The 26,459-nt window shown below is 43.2% G+C and overlaps 2 protein-coding genes across 2 annotated transcripts; one reads left to right on the forward strand and one right to left on the reverse strand.

The window, feature by feature from the left end:
• Positions 1-1,999: 1,999 nt before the first annotated feature.
• Positions 2,000-5,771, reverse strand: LOC121534492 (CCN family member 1-like). Its single transcript, XM_041841083.2, has 5 exons — positions 5,763-5,771; positions 5,429-5,642; positions 4,836-5,192; positions 4,409-4,617; positions 2,000-2,727 (listed from the first exon to the last, which is right to left on the reverse strand). Exons 1-5 carry the CDS (start codon positions 5,769-5,771, stop codon positions 2,434-2,436), a joined length of 1,083 nt encoding a protein of 360 aa, XP_041697017.2. The 3' UTR covers positions 2,000-2,433.
• A 7,449-nt stretch (positions 5,772-13,220) lies between these two features.
• On the forward strand, positions 13,221-18,355 carry LOC121534702 (B-cell lymphoma/leukemia 10). Its single transcript, XM_041841286.2, has 3 exons — positions 13,221-13,545; positions 16,558-16,846; positions 17,053-18,355. The coding sequence occupies exons 1-3, from the start codon at positions 13,495-13,497 to the stop codon at positions 17,499-17,501; spliced, it is 789 nt and encodes a 262-aa protein (XP_041697220.2). The 5' UTR covers positions 13,221-13,494; the 3' UTR covers positions 17,502-18,355.
• The last annotated feature ends 8,104 nt before the right edge of the window (positions 18,356-26,459 follow it).

The following is a 26,459-nucleotide window of genomic DNA, read 5'->3' on the forward strand; positions in this document are numbered from 1 at the left end:
TCTTTAAAGCTCAGACCTGTTCCACTCCTCTCAAGTGTTCAAAGACAAAGCTCCATTGTACTCCTCAGACACAAGATGGACGCATTTTACTTCTGTGTGCGTCAATGCCCTCATTTTCCCCCCTGGTCCAAGTCAGAGCCTGTTTATGTAATACTGTCTGTCATGCATTTCTGTCTCTCTCTCTCTTTGCTGGAAAGCATTCTTCTTTCATGCTGATGCCTGACACGTTAAGCAATTGAGAAGGTATTACACACTTGTTTATTACAGACACACATACAAACACACACGTGCATGAGGGCCCATGCTGACCCAGGGGACTGGGTAATCTCGCTCTCCAAGGCTGACGTGAGTAACGTTTTTAATCAGGTCAACACTCGTAAGGCCGCGGGGACGGTATTCCAGGGCGTGTTCTCAGAGCATGCGCAGAACAGCTGGCAGGCATATTAATTTTCAACCTTGTCCCAGTCTGTAATCCCCACATCTCTCAAGCTGACCACCATCATTCCTGTTCCTAAGAACTCTAAGGCTACCTGCCACAATGACTACCGCCCTGTAGCACTCACATCTGTGGGCTGGTTATGGCTGGTTATGGCACACATCAACTCTATCATCCCAGATGCCCTAGACCCACTTCAATTTGCATACCGCCCCAACAGATCCATAGACGATGCAATTGCACTCCATACTGTGCTCACCCACCTAGATAAGAGGAATACCTATGTGAGAATGCTGTTCATTGACCACAGCTCAGCGTACAACACCATAGGCCACTCCAAGCTTGTCACCAAGCTTGGGACCCTGGGACTGAACACCTCCCTCTGCAACTGGACCCTGGACTTCCTGACGGGGCGACCCCAGGTGGTGAGGGTAGGCAACATCACCTCCGCCAAGCTGACCCAACACGGGGGCCCCACAGGGGTGTGTGCTTAGTCCTCTCCTGTACTCTCTGTTCTACTGCTGCACCATTTGAGAGCATCTTGAATGACTGCATCACTGCTTGGTATGGCAACTGCACCGCCCTCAATCACATGGCGCTACAGAGGTTGGTGCGGACAGCCCAGTACCTCACTGGGGCCGAGCTCTCTGCCATCCTGGACCACCTTATCAGGTGAAAGGTGCTGAGATGCATCTTTTAAATGCAAACATTAGCTAGCCAGCTAGCTAGCCAAAACAGACAAGCCAACCCAACGTCAGTCCTGCAACTCCGTGGGTAAAAACCCCCAGATATATCCAATTAACAACTCAATGACTTATCAAAAACAAAAACGCTGATTTAAAAAACACGTAAAAACCTCTAAAATATGTACAACATTTACAGAGATCACAGATCGGGTTATAGACACTCACTGAATGAAAATAGACTTGATGGATGTATTTAGAGGTTTTATGATGATTTGATGTTTGTGCAGACTGAATGTAATATAGGAGCTGGATTCGATGGTACTACGTGACCCACAAACACAATGAACTACTAGACGATACAAATTTACACATTTGATCCATCCATTCAAATCTAGAACCCCCCAGAAGTGGGTCAGCCTGAAACACAGGAGGTATCCCTTACTTTAAAAGAACTATGGGTGGAGGATAGATTCAATTAGGGAAAGCAATGCCAATAGAACTAGGTTAAATATCAACTGTCCAATGGGATCCCAAACACTAAACAGAGCATCAGGTTCCATAAATACATATATTTTATTAATAACCTAAAAAACGAATGCTCTAAAATATAATTTTCCAATATGGCCTATCATATCTTAAGAAAACGTCAATATTTTAGAAATAAATAATACAAATATTATTTTGATATTAAAACCCTCCCGTTGTCCTAGGGTCAAAATGACCCGCCACTGTGTTGAACCAACTTTATTTAATTTTTTATATTTTTTAGATCATTTGTGAGAAGGAGGCAGTGATACTTTCTTTAAAGTCTCACTGCCTCCTTCTCACAAATGATCCCAAAAATATAAAAATTAAATAAAGTTGGTTCAACACAGTGGCGGGTCATTTTGACCCTATGACAACGGGAGGGTTAAAAACAATTGCACTTATTTATATTTGACACACATCTACTCATGATTAAATCATTTTAGTAGCTGCCACAAAGCAGATGTTTTCATATTTTGACTGTACAAAAATACAAATATATTCGCAAAGATAGACATGCGTACAAAACTTGAGTGCATCTCATGCCTTGTTTGAATAAACAAAACAAGTTGTCATTGAACTGAAATATTACAACATAACATAACGCTCCATATCGAAGCAGCCAAAAACACTCCAATATTACGAAGCAATTCATAAAAAAATCCTCAAAATAAATGTCTCCAGCATAGCAGTGCACATATGGAGTTATCCTTACTCCCTGTCATCGCACCCCTTTGTAATCCTAGTTTACGTACAGGGTGTGGAACCCTCAACCTTCCCTTCCCCTCAGCCTCTGGATTTGCGGATATCATTGGAGAGCCCAGAGGGCTTCTTGTTGTTATGAGGAGAGTTAAAGTCACATGAATAGGACTCTATGACCATGACGTCCTTGCTGAAAGTGTCTCCGTCCTCACAGCGGAAGCGAACGGCTACAGTCTGGGTCTGCTGAGGGGTGCAGCAGCGCCCGTCCAGACAAGAACCACAGTACCTTGGGTGGAACTTCTTCACGCTGCTGCAGCCTGCATAGCTCAGCTTCACTGGACGGCTGGCCTTCGCAATGCGACTGCACTTCTTACCCTTCTGTTGGTGAGAGGAGAACAAGAACAATGTGAGAACAAAATATTGATGTACTGGACATGCATGTGTTTCAATGTCCTTAGGATTCAGTTTCATCCTGGTGATAGCATAGCATTGCTGCCGCCGGTTCGATTCCCACATGGGCCACATACAGTGCATTCGGAAAGTGTTCAGACCCCTTGACCTTTTACACATTTTGTTACGTTACAGCCTCATTCTAAAATGGATCAAATCAAATAAATTCCTCATCAATCTACACACAATACCCCATAATGACAACATGAAAACAGGTTTTTAGAAATTTTAGCAAATTAATTAAAAATAAAACACAGAAATGCCTTATTTACATAAGTATTCAGACCCTTTGCTATGAGACACGAAATTAAGCTCAGATGCATCCTGTTTCCATTTATCATCCTTGATGTTTCTATAACTTGATTGGACTCCACCTGTGGTAAATTCAATTGATTGGACATGATTTGGAAAGGCACACACCTGTCTATATAAGGTCCCACAGTTGACAGTGCATGTCAGAGCAAAAACCAAGCCATGAGGTCGAAGGAATTGTCCGTAGCTGGCTGCCCGGCCAAACAGAGCAATCGAGGGAGAAGGGCCTTGGTCAGGGAGGTGACCAAGAACACGATGGTCACTCTAACAGAGCTCTAGAGTTCCTCTGTGGAGATGGGAGAACCTTCCAGAAGGATAACCATCTTTGCAGCACTCCACCAATCAGGTATTTATGGTAGAGTGGCCAGACGGAAGCCACTCCTCAGTAAAAGGCACATGAAAGCCCGCTTGGAGTTTGCCAAAAGGCACCTAAAGACTCTCAGACCATGAGAAACAAGATTCTCTGGTCTGATGAAACCAAAATTGAACTCTTTGGCCTGAATGCTAAGCGTCAAGTCTGGAGGAAACCTGGCTTCTTCCCTACGGTGAAGCATGGTGGTGTTAGCATCCTGTTGTGGGGATGTTTTTCAGTGGCAGGGACTGGGAGACTGGTCAGGATCGAGGGAAAGATGAACGGAGCAAAGTACAGAGAGATCCTTGATGAAAACCTGCTCCAGAGCGCTCAGGACCTCAGACTGGGGTGAAGGTTCACCTTCCAACAGGACAACGACCCTAAACACACAGCCAAGACAACGCAGGAGTGCCTTCGGGACAAGTCTCTGAATGTCCTTGAGTGTCCCAGCCAGAGCCCGGACCTGAACCCGATTGAACATCTCTGGAGAGACCTGAAAATAGCTATACAGCAACGCACCCCATCCAACCTGACAGAGCTTGAGAGGATCTGCAGAGAAGAATAGTAGAAACTCCCCAAATACAGGTGTGCCAAGCTTGTAGTTTCATACCCACGAAGACTCAAGGCTGTAATTGCTGCCGAAGGTGCTTCAACAAAGTACTGAGTAAAGGGTCTGAATACTTATGTAAATGTGATATTTCAGTTTTGTATTTCTTTATACATTTACTAGAATTTCTAAAAACCTGTTTTTGCTTTGTCATTATGGGGTCATGAGGGGGGGAAAACAATTTAATCCATTTTAGAATAAGGTTGTAACGTAACAAAATGTGGAAAAAGTTAAGGGGTCTGAATACTTTCCAAATGCTCTGTATACTCAATATATTTGTAGAAGTAATTTTGGATATAAGCATCTGGAAAATGACTGTATAATGTATAGATGCATACTTTCAGGATGGAGTAGGCTGACTGGGAGCATGGGCGGACCTCACAGAGACGAGTCACCTTCACCAGCTTGCACTGGCTGTTGTTGTTGGTGACCCTGGAGGAAACTCCTGTACCACAGGACTTAGAGCAAAGGGACTTGGCTGTGGTCTGAGCCACACACCTCCTGTTCCCCTTGGACATCAGGCGACTCTCAGGCTTACTCCTGAAAGCTGTGGGGAAAAGATGGCAAGAAGATTAGTCAATGTGCATTGGATGGGTCTCACAAAACTTGGACATGAGTTCAAATCTACATACTATTTACACTGTACATACAGATGGTGATAATAAATAGCTCCCTGTCTGGATGTATACCGAGGCTGAACATCTATTGGAGCTCAATAATATCACTAACTGAACCACTGGAATAAACAGAGTTCCATTGACTCACCAGCTAAAGAATTGAGTCCTCTGATGACAGACACCAGCTCGTTTCTCTTTGTGAGGTCATCATCGGAATGTTTATCCTTGCAGCCATCTTTGCTGACCTTCTTTTCAACTGAGGCTGAGCCCACCACTTTCCCCTCCTCCTCAGGGCAGACCAGCTCCTCACAGCAGCGACCAGGCACTTTGACCGGCTTGTGTTCGGCACAGCCCAGTTTGGGCTGTGAGAGCTGCTGGGGGCACAGGGACACACACCCCAAGGTACCATCCATGCACGTACACTGGTGCTTGCAGTTGGCACTGAAGCTCTCTCCATTCTGGTAGATCTTGCTGTTGTACTCACAGGGTCTTCCATCTGATTTGGCTGTTTGGAGAAGCAGACAGGGAGACTGTTACTATGTGAGTCAAGTGTAATATTCTAATTATAAAGAATGAGCTGTAAACCAAAAGCATAATTCGTCATTTGTAATAAACATGTTCATAACCGTAAATTCCTACATCTCTACAGCCAAACCCATTGGAGCCTATACTGATTTGTAGAAGTTACAATGACCACAGCAGGGTATCAGTATTATTATTTCCAATACACTTTTATCATACCTCGACAGATGCCTTTAGCTGTGCCATAACCAGACCCAAAGTTGCACTCCAGTCCCTTGATGTGGTCGCATGGCTCTGTCTTGCTGCAGTCCTCATTGAGCTGCCGCGCGCAAACTTTGCAGCATCCACAGCCGTCTGGCACGAGGCTGATTCCTGGAGCGCACCTGGCTAACTCAAGAGGACACAAACATTTGGAGGGACAAAGTGCTGATGCCTAAAAGAACAAAAACATGTTATAAGATAAATAAATGTTCACTTCATTTATGTGATTTCTTCTACAAAATTGCACTGTGAGATGGAATGAGGACTATCTTAAATAATCACCGTCACCCACCCTCGGCATTGACAATCAAGCACGCATATTATTGTAGGCTACGATTAATGAATGAATTGATTAATAGATATTTTCTTACTGAAGTAAAACTCCCATAGAGGAAAACAACAAAGGAAAGCATCAACACTTTCATGTCTATTGAAATAGTCTTCTTATCTTCCTTAGTAAATAAAAAGGCTCCTTTAGATTGATTATTCCAGACACGGAGTACTTTAGGCTTAACTACCGTGTGAGTTACTAGGTATATATAGTCTGCTGTTTCGCTTGTGTACCCTCTCATCTTTTATATCCGAAAGAGATCTGACGTAGCCTATGGGGTGAATTGTTCCAAAACTATGCGAGGAATGTCTCCCAATGCTTTCTCCATTCAAGCCAAGTACCACACTGCCTACTTTAATTCTTACAGGGATTCATTTATTTTATTTTCTATTCCTTTCTCTTTTAGGCTATTTAATGTTGGAAACTGAGGTCAAACACGTATTTAAAGTATTTATTTTAAGATATTTTGTATTTGTTGGCTGTCCTGTTCTGTCCTAAAGTGCGTCTGAGACAGTCTGGACAATTACGTTTATTCTATTCTATTAAGTTATATTCTTTTCTATTGTATTTAACCTTTTTAATATCTATACCTGTATGATAATTGTTCTAGTATGTGTTACCTTGTTGCCATACAAATGTATTACCTTTTTTTTATCAGATGACACTATTAGACTATGAGATGACCTGGGATGGACTAGGCTAAATGTGAAGGCTCAGCACTAATATATTATAGTCTAAATATAAAAAGATGAACTACATATTTCTATGGATAACTGAATGGATGCAGGCCAGCCCAAGTGTTTAGAATAACCCTCAATCTATGGTCAGTGTTTTTCCTGTGCGCTGTAGTCTCTTCAATTCCATCTCTTGTCATATTTGAAATGCCTTTCAGTCACCCATCTGGATGTGGGTGGATTAATGTTTGTCTAACCCAAATATCTTTAAAAAGAAGAGTAGAGCAAGTTTGGAATGTTTGACCCCTCCTGGAATTCTTTGTTTTGACAGAATAAGTGAGTTAGGATTGAGAGAAGACAAAAGAGATTCCAGAATGTGCTTGAGGAATGCCTGAAGGAACATCCATTCAGGATGAACCTGGAGGGTGCCTTTGGAAAATACAATTTTATACCCACATCAAAGAACAACAATTATGAAATAACAAAAATACTTTCCCACCCTTCACCCTTGTTGTTTACTTAAGGATGACTTGCGTGAATAGGAAACCTAGTCAACCAGACTGGCATATCTTTTCATTTAGTCCTTGTCTAACTTGAGAGTGCACATAGCACAGACTGTTGAGTTAAATCCAGGCAAATTCACACAGCTGAACAGCAGACATCATATTTGAGGAGCATGTGTCACAATACTCTTGTCTTTTTTTCTTTTTCCTACATAGCCCCAAGGCCCACACATTGTTGAGCGATTTTTGTGGAACCATGTTAGGTAATAATAAGTACTAAAAGTACATACACTTTAAACTGGATTCAACAGGTGGTCAGTTATGGAGTAGGGTTTGACTGGTATGGTAGAATAACATTATTACATTATAATGATTATAACTCCAGACCTTAGTGTACTGACGTAACCTAGTCGCTTCAAAGCCATGAGATCATACTACTGAAAACAAACATGAAATGATATACTACACCATTAACGCCTATGAGCATCAGCAATCATTGTGCCATTCCCAACAGGCAAACTTCAGGTTTGCATGGCTCTTTATCTTATAGACCAAGCTGTCTAAAGCCACTCTCCATGTCTAAAATAACATTGGAGGGCCACAGGCTTGGTGCGGGGAGCAGGAACGGGCCGGACCGGGCTGACGTCGCGCACCACTGGCTTGGTGCGGGGAGCAGGAACGGGCCGGACCGGGCTGACGACGCGCACCACAGGCTTGGTGCGGGGAGCAAGAACAGGCCGGGCAGGGCTGGCGACGCGCACCATAGGCTTGGTGCGGGGAGCAGGAACAGGCCGGGCCGGGCTGGCGACGCGCACCATTGGCTTGGTGCGGGGAGCAGGAACAGGCCGGGCCGGGCTGGCGACGCGCACCATTGGCTTGGTGCGAGGGGCAGGAACAGGCCGGGCCGGGCTGGCGACGCACACCATTGGCTTGGTGCGGGGAGCAGGAACAGGCCGGGCTGGGTTGGCGACGCGCACCATTGGCTTGGTGCGAGGGGCAGGAACAGGCCGGGCCGGGCTGGCGACGCGCACCATAGGCTTGGTGCGAGGGGCAGGAACAGGCCGGGCTGGCGACGCGCACCATTGGCTTGGTGCGAGGGGCAGGAACAGGCCGGGCCGGGCTGGCGACGCGCACCAAAGGCTTGGTGCGGGGAGCAGGAACAGGCCGGACCGGGCTGGCGACGCGCACCGTAGGCTTGGTGCGGGGAGCAGGAACAGGCTGGGCCGGGCTGGCGACGCGCACCATAGGCTTGGTGCGGGGAGCAGGAACAGACCGGGCCGGGCTGGCGACGCGCATCATAGGCTTGGTGCGGGGAACAGGAACAGGCCGGACCGGGCTGTGGAGACGGACTGGAGGTCTGGAGCGAAGAGCTGACACAACCCGTCCTGGCTGAATGCCTATTTTTACACACTCTGTGTGAGGCATCAGCACAGGACGTACAGGGCTGTGTACTCGTACTGGCACAACAGCACGTGACACTGGCGCAGGATATCCGGGACCGAGGAGGGGTACTGGAGGCCACGAGCGTTGAGCTGGCACACTCCGTCCTGGCTGCATGCCCACCTTAGCACGACATGTGCGTGGTGCTCGCACAGGACGTACCGGACTGTGCCGGACCACTCGCGGCACAGTACGCAGCTCTGCATACCTCGGAACCTGCCCAGTCTCACGCTGCCTAGCCTGAGTACGGGGAGTTGGCTCTGCTCTACCTCTAGGCTCCGCCAGCCTCCCTTCCAGCCCCCCAAACCCGGTGGCCTCCTCTCCTAATCCCCAAACTCGCCCCGTAGCTGCCTCCAGCAGCCCCGTCGTCCATGCCGTGTGCCCCCCCCCAAAAAAATTATTGGGGGTGCCTCTCGTCTGTCCGACGACGACACTGTTGGCGCCGTACCTCCTCTCTCGCCAGGGCTTTAACTTTAGCCCATGGCCCTTTGCCCGCGAACATATCCTCCCAGGACCACCATTGACCCACCTGGGGCATCGCCAACCTCTCCATCTCCTTACCCGGCGTTTTCTCCTGGAAACGCTGCTTGGTCCTGTTTTGGTGGGATCTTCTGTCACGATCGTCATAATGATTGGACCAAGGCGCAGCGTGATATGCATACATCTTTTTAATAGTGTACTGGCAACACGATACAAAATACAAAACAACCAAACGAAACGTGAAGTCCTCGGTTAACAACACAAACCAACACGGAACAAGATCCCACAAAACACAAGTGCACAACAGGCTGCCTAAGTATGGTTCCCAATCAGAGACAACAAGCAACAGCTGATTCTCGTTGCCTCTGATTGAGAACCACCCCGGCCAACCTAGAAAACACATGAACTAGAAACTGAACATAGAACACAAAACATAGACCCTACACACCCTGGCTCAACATATAAGAGTCCCCAGAGCCAGGGCGTGACAGCTACGCCCATCACCCCACTGGGAATCGTCAATACGGCTGGCTAGTCTATCTTCAAAGAAGCATCGTCAAGAGCGAATGGAAGGAAAATCAACTCTGTAGTTCTGTTCAGGACTACACGACAAGTCATCGGAGACCGGGCAACTACGAAGAAGAGATCAACAGTAGAAGACTTGTTGGAACCTTTTTGAACAATCATAGCCTTACAAGCGTGCAGCGAGAAGGCCCAACTTCCTTTCATTGCCACATTCATGATTTCTTACTCAAAGAGGGTGGCGGTTCGTGTGCAAAGTATATGGTTACTATAGAGGAGAGTAGTTTCCGAATGTGGCAATGTTAAGTGTATCTCTCTCTCTTCCTCTCTTCTTTAACAAGCATCAATGTTGTTGTCATTCCGCTAGGGACCTGTTTTCTCCAGTCAATAACCGGTGCAGAGTGTGGATGTTTATCCTGTGTTCGCATTTAATTAGCTAGTAAATAAATAATTAAACCAATTTGTGAAGTGCTGAATCATAAGTAAGGCTCTGGTTTTTGCAGATGCAAGGAGGTTACGACTGTTCAGAATGATGATATTATACCAGGTTATGATTAATAAGTTGACTGTTAATAGATGTGATAGGTAAAGACCTTTTAGAGTTTAATTCAGGAGATGGTAACTCTTTAAATAACTGCTCTCGTGGTGCCCCGGATCCTAATTAGTTAATTGTTACAACAATTAAACATAGTTAGTTAAATAGAGATAACAGTCTTGAGATTAATGTTAAAGTCACGTCATGACAGCTGTTTGTATGTGGCTGCTATGAAAGTGAACTGTGTTTGCGTGTGATCAGGGGTGTATTCATTCTGCCGATTCTGTTGAAAAACATTTCTTAAATGGAAGCAAATGGAACGAAACTGGGATAAACTTACCTGAATTTGTCCAATAGAAACTTGTTTGCAACTGTTGGACTAATGATTACACCCTAGATCAGCTAGATGCAGGCAAGATTGTGCAAGGCGGTATTGAATGTGTCAATGTCTGTCACCTTTATTACTCAAATTTATCTCAACCTGTGCACCTACATTGTAAACTTTCATTCATAGGCTAGGTTGCAGCAACCTCATGATGGGTATAGGGAACATGTGAGTATTATGTAGTAGCTTAAACCTATCGATGTTACATTGAGCTGGGTGAATGGAATATGAATGACAGTCATCCAACAAGCTGTAATAGAAATAAGGACATGCTCATACATTTTTTTTAAAAATCCTCCCTCATCTTAAATGTCACCGACCGCCACTGGACCATAGGTAGTGAGAAGGTGGCTTGAACATACTGAACATTTTTATGGGTCAGACTGACACCTTTTATAAGGTACACAGGAATGTCTGGAGTGGCTTTGCATCCGTTTTCAAGATGTGATTGCAAATCCAGTTTTATTACATAATTTCTATAAATGAGTTTTCCCCATTTTGGGTCCCTTTCCTTTCGCTGCATGCAATGGGCACTCAGAACAGGAACATAGTGTTCGTCTGGTCTGACATTCCCCATTGCTGACTCGTCAGTAAACATGGTCTGCCGCTAAACACATGCTGCTAATCACAATACAGTCTGGTCTCTAGGCTGTTACCTAATACAGAGAAGAGAGCTAGTTGTGTTTTGAGGGAGTTTAGTTTGTTCACATTTTTATAACCCTTCCCTGGTTTGTTCCTGTGAGGACTGTAAATTGTACTGCTCTCATGTCATGGAGGAACACATTTTCACACCAAGCCTGTACTGTACTTAGAGTACATAAAGACAGTACTACATGCAGTGAAGCTGCCCACCTATTTGTTTTACTTCATGGATAAAAGTACCCAAAATGGATTGAGGGCAGATTCCCTCACTCAAATTATTCTGTGAAGAGTTGGAGGAACATCAACCTACCGCAACAGTGACAGACAAACATTACATTTCAGGGCATGACACAACAAGCCTAACAACAATAACCTCAGGGAAGTAATAGGTCCTCAAAGGAGTACTGTAATATCATGATTAAAGAGAACTGGCAGCTGAAAGCTGAGAAGGCACAAGTTGTGCCATTTTGGAATTTATTTTTTGCCTTCTGGAATGTTATGTTTGGCTTCTCATGCAAAGTGGTTCACCTGCAATAAAAGTTGAGGAAACACCACTGTCCTCTGCCAATACCTGCTCTTGTTGGCTTCCTTCAACCTGGTCAGAGCTGTAGCCTACCCACTCTTTGTGGGCCCTATAGTAAACAATTATATTTGTTTTTTGGATGGGTTCTGAAATAAATATATTTTAACACAAATTATATTTTCTACATGACTGCTTAGTCAATCTGGCATGTGTTTTCATGTTGCCAAGGCAAATTAGATGTATACCAAGCCTAGACGTGTTCTCATAGCCCTAGAATAGCCTCAGACAATTAATAATCTCCTCATAATGTGTTGAGCAGCCTTTTGATATTAGACCTCAGGCGCGCTGTGTCATCATAACTAAATACATAAACAGTTATGAAGACAGGCACCCTCTCAGCAACTAAGCAACAATAATACATATAAATCTATTAAGTAGGCTACACATGTATTAAGACTTAATTAATGATGCATGTATTAAATGAGTTGAAGTATATAATGGTGTTATGATGACAATAATATTGCCTAGTCATATCAAGGTGCAGCAGCTAAGCTACTCTATATATACTAAACAAAAATATAAACGCAACATGTAATGTGTTGGTCCCATGTTTCATGAGCTGAAATAAAAGATCCCATAAATGTTCGATACACACAAAAAACGTATTTCTCTCAAATTTTGTGCACACATTTCTTTACATCCCTGTTTGTGAGCATTTCCCTTTTGCCAAGATAATCCATCCAACTGACAGGTGTGGCATATCAAGAAGCTGATTAAACAGCATGATCATTATACAGGTGCACCTTGTGCTGGGGACAATAAAAGGCCACTAAAATGTGCAGTTTTGCTGTTGGCAGAGCATTGAATGTTAATTTCTCTACCATAAGCCGCCTCCAACATCGTTTTAGAGAATTTGGCAGTATGTCTAACCGGCCTCACAACCGCAGACAACTTGTAACCACGCCAGCCCAGGACCTCCACATCTGGCTTCTTCACCTGCGGGATCGTCTGAGACCAGCCACCCAGACAGCTGATGAAACTGTGGGTTTGCACAACCAAAAAATTTTTGCACAAACTGTCAGAAACCATCTCAGGGAAACTCATCTGCGTGCTCTTCGTCCTCACCAGGGTCTTGACCTGACTGCAGTTCGGCGTTGTAATCGACTTCAGAGGGCAAATGCTCACCTTCAATGGCCACCAGCACGCTGGAGAAGTGTGCTCTTCACCAGATACTGACTGTTTTTCTAAAGGTTTCTGTGACCAACAGATGCATGTCTGTATTCCCAGTCATGTGAAATCCATAGATTAGGGCCTAATGAATTTATTTCAATTGACTGATTTCCTTTATATGAACTGTAACTCAGTAAAATCTTTTAAAAGGTTGCATGTTGCGTTTATATTTTTGGTCAGTGTAGAATAAACCTACCGGCACTTATCTCAGTGGCAGTGATATGATAGCATATTGCTTAGTGTTATAGCCCCATCCCAAGGTCTCTTTATGAAATAAAATTGTATTTATTTATTTTTTTGCAAATGTTTAGTAAAAAATATAATGATAATAAAATAATTAATTAAATCGAACCGCACATAAATGTTTATGGTAATTACATTATATTATTTGAACACTGGAATATGCTGTTTATCACCAGGGGAATGAACTGTTGTGTTGCGCTAGTTCTAGTATCGTTACTGAATGGAAAGCACTCATTGTTCACTTGCCCATACATGACTTGCGTAAACCCGTCCATTGAATCAGGAAGTAATAATTTGCAGCGGTTCCTTGATGAGAAATGTTAATGTACTAGGGCAGTCTAGAATCTTTTGTTTTGTATCGGCAAATATAGGCTATTAGAGTTGCGCACTGGAAAATATAATATTCGTGGACGGGAGCCTATCTTTTGGTGTAAGTCTTTTTAGTGTGCCTTTTTATTCTCGGAAAGTACCCGGAAGACTTGAATTTGACACCTTGGCTAAGGTAGGGTAAGTAGAATGGATGTTCCTCACCTGACAGAAGATGAAATGGCAGATATTAAAAAAGAGGTAAGTTGCCTTTTTGTCTGACTGTCAATTCAACTGTCAGGGAGGCTGTTTTACAAGAATGATTTGCCAGAATGTTGTTAACTTATAGAGATGGGAACTTTAAATGTAGAAATGCGCAAAATGAAGAAGTGAAAGTAACCAACTTATGCCACACCCTAGCAGGGCCGACCAAACTGGGGCACTAGGGGGGCCCCGAACCCAAATTAGTTTGAATTTTTTTTATATATATATATTTTTTGGAAGTCAGTCAGGGTCTCAAATTAATGTTGAGAGATATCATAGTAGAACACACAACATGCAATTTCGAAATTTGGTAGTTCATTAGCAGTTTTCCTCTTGTTATTTCAGTCACAGACAGTCAATCAATTAGCCCTTGTCAGCTAACATGTTATAGATTGCTAAGTAAGTTAGTGTAAACATCTATCTAAACCTTGTAGTAATCATGGCCAAATTACTGACCGGGAACACAAGGCACGTGCCCAGGAGCCCTGACCTCCAGTGGGCCCCCATTGATTTAGTTAGTCACTCTCACTCGTTTAGGGCCCCCAAAGCCCTGCACATATTCAAGTTATTAGCCTTCCCACTGGGCACAGATGTCAGTTCAATGTCTAGATTTGATTTACATTTGGTTGAGTTGTCAACCAACGTGAATTCAACGGGAAATCATCAAAAAATGTCACCATGTCATTGGATTTAGATTAAAAGTTGGGGGAAGAAGACTAAATTACCTTACATTGATGGATTTTTTCAAAAATAATCCGTTTTCCACGAAGATTCAACATCTTCACATAGATCTTTTTGGTTGAAATGACGTGGAAACAACAATGGTAAATGTTTTAATAAATCTTGAATATGGGTAATCAGAATGTGTTCTTAGGTGTCAAATTATATGGCTACGATTGGATTAATGTTTGAAGTGTAATTTTATGATTACTTTAAAAAATATATATATATATATTTCAAGACCCTAAAAAGCTATTGTTTACCTTTTATATTTCTAAATAAATAATGTCTATTTGTCCGGCCCGTGGCCCATAACTCAAATGATGTACGAAGCCCAAAGGTTTGAGCACCCATGCTCTATAGGCTACCCCATTTTTACAGAAGCCTATATGTGTGTATAGTGTAAAAAAGTTATTAATGTGCATATTATACCTAACCCCTTTCTCATAATGATCAACAAAGGCATACAGTGAGGGAAAAAAGTATTTGATCCCCTGCTGATTTTGTACGTTTGCCCACTGACAAAGAAATGATCAGTCTATAATTTTAATGGTAGGTTTATTTGAACAGTGAGAGACAGAATAACAACAAAAAAATCCAGAAAAATGCATGTCAAAAATGTTATAAATTGATTTGCATTTTAATGAGGGAAATAAGTATTTGACCCCCTCTCAATCAGAAAGATTTCTGGCTCCCAGGTGTCTTTTATACAGGTAACAAGCAGAGATTAGGAGCACACTCTTAAAGGGAGTGCTCCTAATCTCAGTTTGTTACCTGTATAAAAGACACCTATCCACAGAAGCAATCAATCAATCAGATTCCAAACTCTCCACCATGGCCAAGACCAAAGAGCTATCCAAGGATGTCAGGGACAAGATTGTAGACCTACACAAGGCTGGAATGGGCTACAAGACCATCGCCAAGCAGCTTGGTGAGAAGGTGACAACAGTTGGTGCGATTATTCGCAAATGGAAGAAACACAAAATAACTGTCAATCTCCCTCGGCCTGGGGCTCCATGCAAGATCTCACCTCGTGGAGTTGCAATGATCATGAGAACGGTGAGGAATCAGCCCAAAACTACATGGGAGGATCTTGTCAAGGATCTCAAGGCAGCTGGGACCATAGTCAACAAGAAAACAATTGGTAACACACTACACTGTGAAGGACTGAAATCCTGCAGCGCCCGCAAGGTCCCCTTGCTCAAGAAAGCACATATACAGGCCTGTCTGAAGTTTACCAATGAACATCTGAATGATTCAGAGGAGAACTGGGTGAAAGTGTTGTGGTCAGATGAGACCAAAATCGAGCTCTTTGGCATCAACTCAACTCACCATGTTTGGAGGAGGAGGAATGCTGCCTATGACCCCAAGAACACCATCCCCACCGTCAAACATGGAGGTGGGAAACATTATGCTTTTTGGGGTGTTTTTCTGCTAAGGGGACAGGACAACTTCACCGCATCAAAGGGACGATGGACGGGGCCATGTACCGTCAAATCTTGGGTGAGAACCTCCTTCCCTCAGCCAGGGCATTGAAAATGGGTCGTGGATGGGTATTTCAGCATGACAATGACCCAAAACACACGGCCAAGGCAACAAAGGAGTGGCTCAAGAAGCAGCACATTAAGGTCCTGGAGTGGCCTAGCCAGTCTCCAGACCTTAATCCCATAGAAAATCTGTGGAGGGAGCTAAAGGTTCGAGTTGCCAAACGTCAGCCTCGAAACCTTAATGACTTGGAGAAGATCTGCAAAGAGGAGTGGGACAAAATCCCTCCTGAGATGTGTGCAAACCTGGTCGCCAGCTACAAGAAACATCTGACCTCTGTGATTGCCAACAAGGGTTTTGCCACCAAGTACTAAGTCACATTTTGCAGAGGGGTCAAATACTTATTTCCCTCATTAAAATGCAAATCAATTTATAACATTTTTGACATGCGTTTTTCTGGATTTTTTTGTTATTATTCTGTCTCTCACTGTTCAAATAAACCAACCATTAAAATTATAGACTGATAATTTCTTTGTCAGTGGGCAAACGTACAAAATCAGCAGGGGATCAAATACTTTTTTCCCTCACTGTACCCTTCATCTAATTATTCTTTGTCCACACATGTTTACCTGTCCTTCAGTACAGTTACAGTATTGTCATCAGCAGTCAGTCCTCTGGTCACACACACTTGATAAAACACATATCAACTAATTGTGTCCCTATATAACATACAGATTGTCCAGAACCCAACCCTCAACACTACACAAAACACCCACAGTTTCCATCTTGCTCTTCTCTGTCCAGGTCCTAACGAGGATGCGACCGTACCTCTGTGATAAGATCCGGGTCGACCGCCATTTTGACTACCTGCGCTCGCGTAAGATCCTGACGCGGGACGACACAGAGGAGATCAGCTGCAGGAGCACGCAGCGCAAGCGGACGGGCATGCTGCTGGACTACCTGGCTGAGAACCCTCGTGGGCTGGACGCCCTGGTCGAGTCCATCCAGCAAGGACGTACCCTCAACTTCATCATCACCAAGATCACTGATGAGGTGCAGAAAGTGAAGAACGAGAGGATAGAGGCTCTCAGAGGTATGTTGTGTGTCTGTGTGTTGTTGTTTATTCTTTGTTTGAAGTCATATAATGAAGGTACTGCGGTGAACCACACTTGAGTGACGAGTAATCTTGCCTGAGACCTGAAGATTTGTGTTAGCTCCCTGAGCTAATAGGCTTTAGCTCAGTGGGCTAACACAGTCTTAGTACCATTATCATGACCATCTCACATTGGTCCTATACAGCAGGGGCATCCAGTTCCTCCTCGGGCTTCCTGCCGACCCAGGACACATCCGGGGTCACTAAAGACCTCTCCAGGACACTGTCAGATGAGTCCAACCTGACATCCACCATGCCGTACAACAGAGAGGGGAGCCCATCCACCTCTGACGCCCTAAGATCCCTCAACCTGCCCACTGCCTCCAGCCAAGGGAAGGAGGTGTCGTCATCCATGGGAGGGGGTAGCATGGCTGTGTCTTCATCCCAGGCCTCGTCCACACTGCCCAGGCCTGGAGACCCAGGGGCTCCCCCCCTGCCGCAGGAGGCCTTATCTAACATGGATGCTGGACCACATGGGAGCACGGCGATCAGCGGAGGGGACGCCAACTTCCAGCCCCTGAGGTCACGCTCAATCACCCCCACTTCCACGTCATACAGGGACTTCTCGCCTCGGCCCCCACCTAAATCTTACTGAGGACCGCCCCTTGCCCTGGAATGCCTCCCATATCATTACTCATCACAAACATTCACTCTTCAATTGTATTGTGTTTGTACAAGTGTATGTGTTTTCTCAATGGTTTTAGTTCAGTGATACATCAAACAAATACCAACTCATAAAGTATGTTCCATGCCTTAAATTTTACTCTGGGTTATTAGAAAGCTGGACAAACTTATTTTGGATTCAATGAAGAACCGTACAAGTAACTACTTACTAATCATGTCTCAAACATAAGCTGTACCTTCATGAATTTTACTCTGCTCCTATCAAGTCCTCTTTCATAAGATGCCCCTTACCCATAGAGAGACGGATTGAGACATAGGTACATTTTATTCTGGACTTGGACTAAAGTTGTAGGTCATCATTCTCCATCGACACTGCTGCTCATCTCCTTTCCTATGAATTATGGGTGTGTGAGTTCTTAATGAGAGACTGGCATCAACATGCCACACCATGGCAGCTACAGTAGAGATGTGTCCTTGTAAGGAGCCCAGAGCACCAGAAGACAACTTCTCTGTATTGACACATAATACGGGAATGAATGGTTCAGCATATGCATTAAGGCACACAAACTGTAGTCACAAACTTTGGTAGGCCTACACTGAAATGGTTAATGTTTTTACTCTAGACTATAGTATTGATATACTATAGATACATTTTCTTATTGTGAAAGTGCATGAATGTGTAATGTGGTGCAACGATGTTACTTACTATCAAAAAGTTCACTTTAATACCTGCTATTTTGATAATTGATGTACTAGTACTTTTTATATTTGAGATCTTGAAAATCTAGGCCTTCTATAAATAAATCAAAGGAATATGAGACACAGGAGACATTTCCTGTAAAGTATGTGATTCATTAATGTCTGTTAAAGATGGATCATAGAAATACATTCTATCCTTATTTTCTTAAGTTTCATCATGATTTTATGAGAATTACATTAGGCAATAACATGAATGAAACTTAAGCTGATCAGTCGCAGACCTCAAAAGTCAGTAATTTTTGTAAACGTAGGCCCACTGTATTAGAGAACTCTGTTTTGTTTTGGAAAAACAGTTAAACCTTAGAATGCTGCTCGAGAATGACAGTCACAGGGATTGAGTGTCTCCTTGCCTGTTCTGTCCGATGTTGACAGAAGAAATGAGCTTTTTCACATGTTAAACAAGCTGCTCTGTATAGCGTGGGCAGGTGCTTCTCTGGAGTACAGTAGTTAAGTAATAAACCGTCGCCATTACACTTATGTAAAAAAAAAAAAATGAGTAGGCATAACCTACCAAAGTGTTATGGTGATGATGATGAAGAAAATGATGAAGATGTTGTTTATTTATTATTACAGCTGCTTTCCCAAACCCTGTATTAACACTGAGGTTGGCGCTAAACTAAAGGACAGGGCTACGCACACAGGGCTATCGCAGACAACCCTGAGGCTACGGCTGAGGACAGGAACAAGTACAAGAAGTCCCAGTATGACCTCCACAGTCATCAAACGAGCAAAAGGACAATATAGGAATAAGGTGGAATCATATTACACAGGCTCAAATGAAATTGTATTAGTCTCTGAAATTGTATCTGCTAAATATACAGTGGGGAAAAAAAGTATTTAGTCAGCCACCAATTGTGCAAGTTCTCCCACTTAAAAAGATGAGAGAGGCCTGTAATTTTCATCATAGGTACACGTCAACTATGACAGACAAATTGAGAAAAAAAAATCCAGAAAATCACATTGTAGGATTTTTAATAAATCTATTTGCAAATTATGGTGGAAAATAAGTATTTGGTCACCTACAAACAAGCAAGATTTCTGTCTCTCACAGACCTCTAACTTCTTCTTTAAGAGGCTCCTCTGTCCTCCACTCGTTACCTGTATTAATGGCACCTGTTTGAACTTGTTATCAGTATAAAAGACACTTGTCCACAACCTCAAACAGTCACACTCCAAACTCCACTATGGCCAAGACCAAAGAGCTGTCAAAGGACACCAGAAACAAAATTGTAGACCTGCACCAGGCTGGGAAGACTGCAATAGGTAAGCAGCTTGGTTTGAAGAAATCAACTGTGGGAGCAATTATTAGGAAATGGAAGACATACAAGACCACTGATAATCTCCCTCGATCTGGGGCTCCACGCAAGATCTCACCCCGTGGGGTCAAAATGATCACAAGAACGGTGAGCAAAAATCCCAGAACCACACGGGGGGACCTAGTGAATGACCTGCAGAGAGCTGGGACCAAAGTAACAAAGCCTACCATCAGTAACACACTACGCCGCCAGGGACTCAAATCCTGCAGTGCCAGACGTGTCCCCCTGCTTAAGCCAGTACATGTCCAGGCCCGTCTGAAGTTTGCTAGAGTGCATTTGGATGATCCAGAAGAGGATTGGGAGAATGTCATATGGTCAGATGAAACCAAAATATAACTTTTTGGTAAAAACTCAACTCGTCGTGTTTGGAGGACAAAGAATGCTGAGTTGCTTCCAAAGAACACCATACCTACTGTGAAGCATGGGGGTGGAAACATCATGCTTTGGGGCTGTTTTTCTGCAAAGGGACCAGGACGACTGATCCGTGTAAAGGAAAGAATGAATGGGGCCATGTATCGTGAGATTTTGAGTGAAAACCTCCTTCCATCAGCAAGGGCATTGAAGATGAAACGTGGCTGGGTCTTTCAGCATGACAATGATCCCAAACACACCGCCCGGGCAATGAAGGAGTGGCTTTGTAAGAAGCATTTCAAGGTCCTGGAGTGGCCTAGCCAGTCTCCAGATCTCAACCCCATAGAAAATCTTTGGAGGGAGTTGAAAGTCTGTGTTGCCCAGCGACAGCCCCAAAACATCACTGCTCTAGAGGAGATCTGCATGGAGGAATGGGCCAAAATACCTGCAACAGTGTGTGAAAACCTTGTGAAGACTTACAGAAAACGTTTGACCTGTGTCATTGCCAACAAAGGGTATATAACAAAGTATTGAGAAACTTTTGTTATTGACCAAATACTTATTTTCAACCATAATTTGCAAATAAATTCATTAAAAATCCTACAATGTGATTTTCTGGATTTTTTCTCCTCATTTTGTCTGTCATAGTTGACGTGGACCTATGATGAATATTACAGGCCTCTCTCATCTTTTTAAGTGGGAGAACTTGCACAATTGGTGGCTGACTAAATACTTTTTTCCCCCACTGTATTACACATATTTAGCAGATGTTATTGCGGGTGTTGCAAAATACTTGTGTTCCTAGCTCCAACAGTGTAGTAATATTTAACAATACACAACAATACACACAAATCTAAAAAGTAAAAGAATGGAATGAAGAAATATAGAAATATTAGGAGGAGTAATGTCGGAGTCCGGAGTATAAAAAGCCTATATATATAAACTACCAGTCAAAAGTTTGGACACACCTACTCATTCAAGGGTTTTTCTTTATTTTTTACATTGTAGAATAATGGTGAAGACATCAAAACTATGAAATAGCACATATAGAATCATGTAGTAACCAAAAAAAAGTGTTAAACAAATCAAAATATATTTTATATTTGAGATTCTTCAAATACCCACCCTTTGCCTTGATGACAGCTTTGCACACGCTTGGCATTCTCTCAACCAGCTTCATGAGGTAGTCACCTGGAATGCATTTCATTTAACAGGTGTGCCTTCTTAAAAGTTAATTTGTGGAATTTCTTTCCTTCTAAATGCATTTGAGCCAATCAGTTGTGTTGTGACAAGATGGGGGGTGAAACTGGCTCTCATGAGGACCGCCACAGGAAAGGAAGACCCAGAGTTACCTCTGCTGCAGAGGATAAGTTCTTTAGCGTTACCAGCCTCAGAAATGCAGCCCAAATAAATGGTGTCTTTGTGAGACGCGGTGTGGGTGAACAGATTATCTCTGCATGTGTATTTCCCACCGTAAAACATGGAGGAGGAGGTGTTATGGTGTGGGGGTGCTTTGCTGGTGACACTGTCTGTGATTGATTTAGAATTCAAGGCACACTTAACCAGCATGGCTACCACAGCATTCTGCAGTGATACGCCATCCCATCTGGTTTGGGCTTAGTGGGACTATCATTTGTTTTTCAACAGGACAATGACCCAACACACCTCCAGGCTGTGTGAGCGCTATTTTACCAAGAAGGAGAGTGATGGAGTGCTGCATCAGATGACCTGGCCTCCCAATCCCCCGACCTCAACCCAATTGAGATGGTTTGGATTGAGTCGGACGGCAGAGTGAAGGAAAAGCAGCCAACAAGTGCTCAACATATGTGGGAACTCATTCAAGACTGTTGGAAAAGCATTCCAGGTGAAGCTGGTTGAGAGAATGCCAAGAGTGTGCAAAGCTGTCATAAAGGCAAAGGGTGGCTATTTGAAGAATTACAAATATAAAATATGTTTTGATTTGTTTAATACTTTTTTGGTTACTACATGATTCCATATGTGTTATTTCGTAGTTTGGATGTCTTCACTATTATTATACAATACAATTATTGTATAATTAGTATACAATTATACAATTATACAGTGTCCAAACGTTTGACTGGTACTGTATATATATATATATATATATATATATATATATACATACAGTGCATTCGGAAAGTATTCAGACCCCTTGACTTTTTCCACATTTTATTACAGTACAGCCATATTCTAAAATGGATTTTTTTTAAACAATTCCTCATCAATCTACACACAATACCCCATAATGACAACGCAAAAACAGGTTTTTAGACATTCTTCAGTAAAAGGCACATGACAGCCCACTTGAAGTTTGCCAAAAGGCACCTAAAGGACTCTCAGACCATGAGAAACAAGATTCTCTGGTCTGATGAAACCAAGATTGAACTCTTTGGCCTGAATGCCAAGCATCACGTCTGGAGGAAACCTGGCTGTCACGACTTCCGCCGAGGCTGCCTCCCCTCTTTGTTCGGGCAGGCTTCGGCGTTCGTCGTCACCGGCTTACTAGCCACTGCCGCTCCATATTTCATCATTCCATTTGTCTTGTCTTGTCAATTACACACACCTGGTTCATATCCCCTCATTAGTCTGTGTATAAGTGTTCCCTCTGCCCCCTTGTCCTTGTGGGTGATTGTTATTTGTGAGAGTAGTGTAGCTCGGTGGAGCTACTCTCCCCTTTGTATTGCCGGAGTAGATATTTCCCCTGTGCCTGTATATTGTTGGAGTATCCCATACCGTGTATTGCCAGGGTAGATGGTTTCCCCTGTGTCTGTTTTCGTGTGTCGCTATCCAGCGCATTTGTGTACGACGGAATAAACTCTGTATTCTGTGATTTACCCTCCTGCGCCTGACTCCTTCTATCACACTCAACACACTGGCACCATCCCTACTGTGAAGCATGGTGGTGGCAGCATCATGCTGTGGGGATGTTTTTCAGCGGCAGGGACTGGGAGACTAGTCAGGATCGAGGGAAAGATAAACGAAGCAAAGTACAGAGAGATCCTTGATGAAAACCTGCTCCAGAGCGCTCAGGACCTCAGACTGAGGCGAAGGTTCACCTTCCAGCAGGACAACGACCGTAAGCACACAGCAAAGACAACGCAGGATTGGCTTCGGGACAAGTCTCTAAATGTCCTTGAGTGGCCCAGCCAGAGCCCGGACTTGAACCCGATTGAACATCTCTGGAGAGACCTGAAAATAGCTGTGCAGCGACGCTCCCCATCCAACCTGAAAGAGCAGATCTGCAGAGAAGAATGGGAGAAACTCCCCAAATACAGGTGTGCTAAGCTTGTATTGTCATACCCAAGAAGACTCAAGGCTGTAATCGCTGCCAATGGTGCTTCAACAAAGTACTGAGTAAAAGGTCTGAATATTTCAGTAAATGTGATATTTCCGTTTTTTTTTTATTGATAAATTTATCAAACATTTCTAAAAACTTGTTTTTGCTTTGTCATTATGGGGTATTGTGTGTAGATTGATGAGGATTTTAATTGTTTTTACATCCATTTTAGAATAACAAATAATAGCAAAATGTAGAAAAAGTCAAGGGGTCTGAATACTTTTCGAATGCACTATATATTCACAGTAATGTTCAACCTCTCCTCGTCCCAGTCTGTAATCCCCACATGTTTTAAGATGACCACCATCATTCCTGTTCCCAAGAACTCTAAGGCTTCATGCCACAATGACTACCGCCCTGTAGCACTCATATCTGTAATCATGATATGTAGAACACATCAAATCCATCATCCCAGACACCTTCCTAGACCCACTCCAATTTGCATCCCGCCCCAACAGATCCATAGACAACGCAATCTCAATTAAGAGGAATAGCTATGTGAGAATGCTGTTCATGACTACAGATCAGTGTTCAACACTATTGTCCCCTCCAAGCTATTCACCAAGCTAAGGACCCTGGGACTGAACACCTCCCTCTGCAACTGGATCCTGGACTTCCTGATGGGCCGACCATAGGTGGTGAGGGTAAGCAACATCACCTCCGCCACGCTGACCCTCAACACGGGGGTGTGTGCTTAGTCCCCTCCTGTACTCCCTGTTCACCCACGACTGCGTGGCCACGCACGACTCCAACTCCATCATCAAGTTTGCTGACGACACGACCGTGGTAGGCCTGATCACCTGCGACGATAAGACAGCCTACACACTATTTCTTTTTTGCACTGTCTATATGCACACTCACAGGGCCCTACACACTACGCACGCTGATACTCCAACACAGATACAAACACTCATCCCATCATTTGCTCACACACATATAATATCCACATACATTTATACTCTACACACACCCACTCACATACAATCTTCATATACGCTTCTGCTACTCAGTTTATCATATATCCTGATGCCTAGTCACCTTACCCCGAAACATATCTACCTCCATCACTCCAGTATCCCTGCACATTGTATATATGGTATTGGAACTGACCCTGTATATAGTATGTTGAATTACTTTATCCTGTTCTTCTTATTATTATTTTTATATCTCATGTTTTTTTGTTCTACCTTGTTATTTTTAGTACTACATTGTTATTGATTCCTGCATTGTTGGGGTTAAAGCTAGCAAGAAAGGCATTTCACTGTACTTGTGCATGTGACATAAAAAATACAAACTTAAAACTGTGAGGCAATGAAGTGGCATTTCACTATTATGGAAGTCTCTAGAATTAGCATGTATAAAATATAAAATATTTTTTTCATATATAATCTGAAATTGTTTGTGTTACGCAGAATTTATGTATGTATCTATTACACGCAGTGGCGATTTTAGCATGTAAATCTCTTGGTGGGGCAAACAAACAAAATATGTTGGGGATGCATGCCAGCAAAGCCACTACACAACACAACACTAAACAATACATTAATTGTACTGTAACGGTGACAAACTGCCCACAAACTGTTAGGGCCTACATAAAGCTGTCTCAACAGCAGAGTCCCAATTGCAGTCCCAACACCTTACCACTGCTACACCTGGCTATCAGCGGAGCCTTGTCTGGCAGCGAAACAGTTAATTCAGCCTCATTTACTGCCTTTTAAATAAACATAGCTGATATGGCTGACTTGCTTAAACAAATGTGGTTTCTACTGACAATTAAGATGTACAAACTATGGCATAAGGGGACGACAAGCAGATAAGAGGAAATCCGTAATTTCGATTAAGACATTAATGAGCGAGCTAAGACGGACATAGTCAATATAACTATTTGTTTAGCACTTTTGAAATGTACAGCGACAGAATTCAGAACATGGGCTGTTCTTACAGTGTTCTCCCTGTACACCAAGTCAGAACCGTAGGATAAATAAATGGGGCATATAAGCAGACAATGAAAGCTCTTACAATATTTGATGATTACATTTCTCTAAAACAGGTTATAGGCTATATGTGCACCACCAAGTCAGAACAGTAGGCGAAATTAAGAGGGGAAAATAGACCAAATTATTAGGGTGAGGCACATGGGCTACTAACAGCTTACTACACAACATACACTTAGCATTACTTTCTTAGCTACAGTATACATATCTCCCTGGCATTTTACATCATTTATACAGTAGCGTACAATATATTTTTGGACTCACCTTGTTGTGCTGTGCTCACTTCAATAGGAAGGTGGCGCGGCAGTCCTTCGTGGGCAAATTTTCTCTTCAAACTTTGTAATCAAAGTCTGGCATTCTCTGGATTGATGGTGCTTTCAAGACAACTGGGAAATCTGAACAAAACTAGGTTGAATCCTGATGACGTCAGTGATCTTCAGGTCGTAGCTCTAGAAAGAGACCAGAGTTCCCGACTTACAATTCCGAGTTGGATGACCATTCAAAACATATTTTCCTAGTTAGAGCTTGTTTTTTCCCGAGTTCCCAGTTGTCTTGAACTCATTGAAGTCAGATTTCCCAGTTCCGGGCTGGATTGACAGCATGGCCAATGTTGAATGTTTATCATTTTAAATTTGGAAAAGAGACCCTTAAACCCAGAATTGGGACCACAAACCCACTCCACTGAATAGCAGGCTAGTGATTGCTTTGTAATGCTTGCAGATAGCCACTGATTCCTTCCAAACCACTCATTGTTGAATTTGCCATTTCCAACTTGTTGTGTAATGTTTATGTCCAATGGCCGATGAGCACCGACACGTTTTATCTATAATTTCTCTTCATATGACAAGGATTAAAAAGGATTTGCCAGTAGATTGTCGACTTGATTCATGATGATGACTGCTAGCTAAGATTTTGAAAGTATGATGTTGACATGATCAGTCCAATTAAAGCTACTGTAGATATAACGTGATTTGACGTCATTTTATCTGTGGCCAATGCCCTTGAGCCTTCTTGGACGGGCACTTCTCATGTAACTCTATGGCAGCACCCAAGGGGCTTGCATTTTTCGAGCTCTACTTTTAGATTTGGCAGTAACGTGGTGTCCCCATGAGTGACAGAACACTGTGCCAATCACGGCGCAACTAGAGAAC

Source organism: Coregonus clupeaformis, chromosome 21 (genome assembly GCF_020615455.1).
Source record: "Coregonus clupeaformis isolate EN_2021a chromosome 21, ASM2061545v1, whole genome shotgun sequence".
Taxonomy (NCBI): domain Eukaryota; kingdom Metazoa; phylum Chordata; class Actinopteri; order Salmoniformes; family Salmonidae; genus Coregonus; species Coregonus clupeaformis.

Excerpts from the sequence above, each read along its gene's own strand:
- LOC121534702 (XM_041841286.2), top strand. The coding sequence starts at position 13,495 with ATGGATGTTCCTCACCTGACAGAAGATGAAATGGCAGATATTAAAAAA. Across the intron at positions 13,546-16,557 it reads TGGCAGATATTAAAAAAGAG|GTCCTAACGAGGATGCGACC; the intron begins GTAAGTTGCCTT and ends TTCTCTGTCCAG. Across the intron at positions 16,847-17,052 it reads GAGGATAGAGGCTCTCAGAG|CAGGGGCATCCAGTTCCTCC; the intron begins GTATGTTGTGTG and ends GGTCCTATACAG.
- LOC121534492 (XM_041841083.2), bottom strand. Across the intron at positions 4,618-4,835 it reads AGGACTCAATTCTTTAGCTG|CTTTCAGGAGTAAGCCTGAG; the intron begins GTGAGTCAATGG and ends TTTTCCCCACAG. Across the intron at positions 2,728-4,408 it reads CAGCCTACTCCATCCTGAAA|AAGGGTAAGAAGTGCAGTCG; the intron begins GTATGCATCTAT and ends TCTCACCAACAG.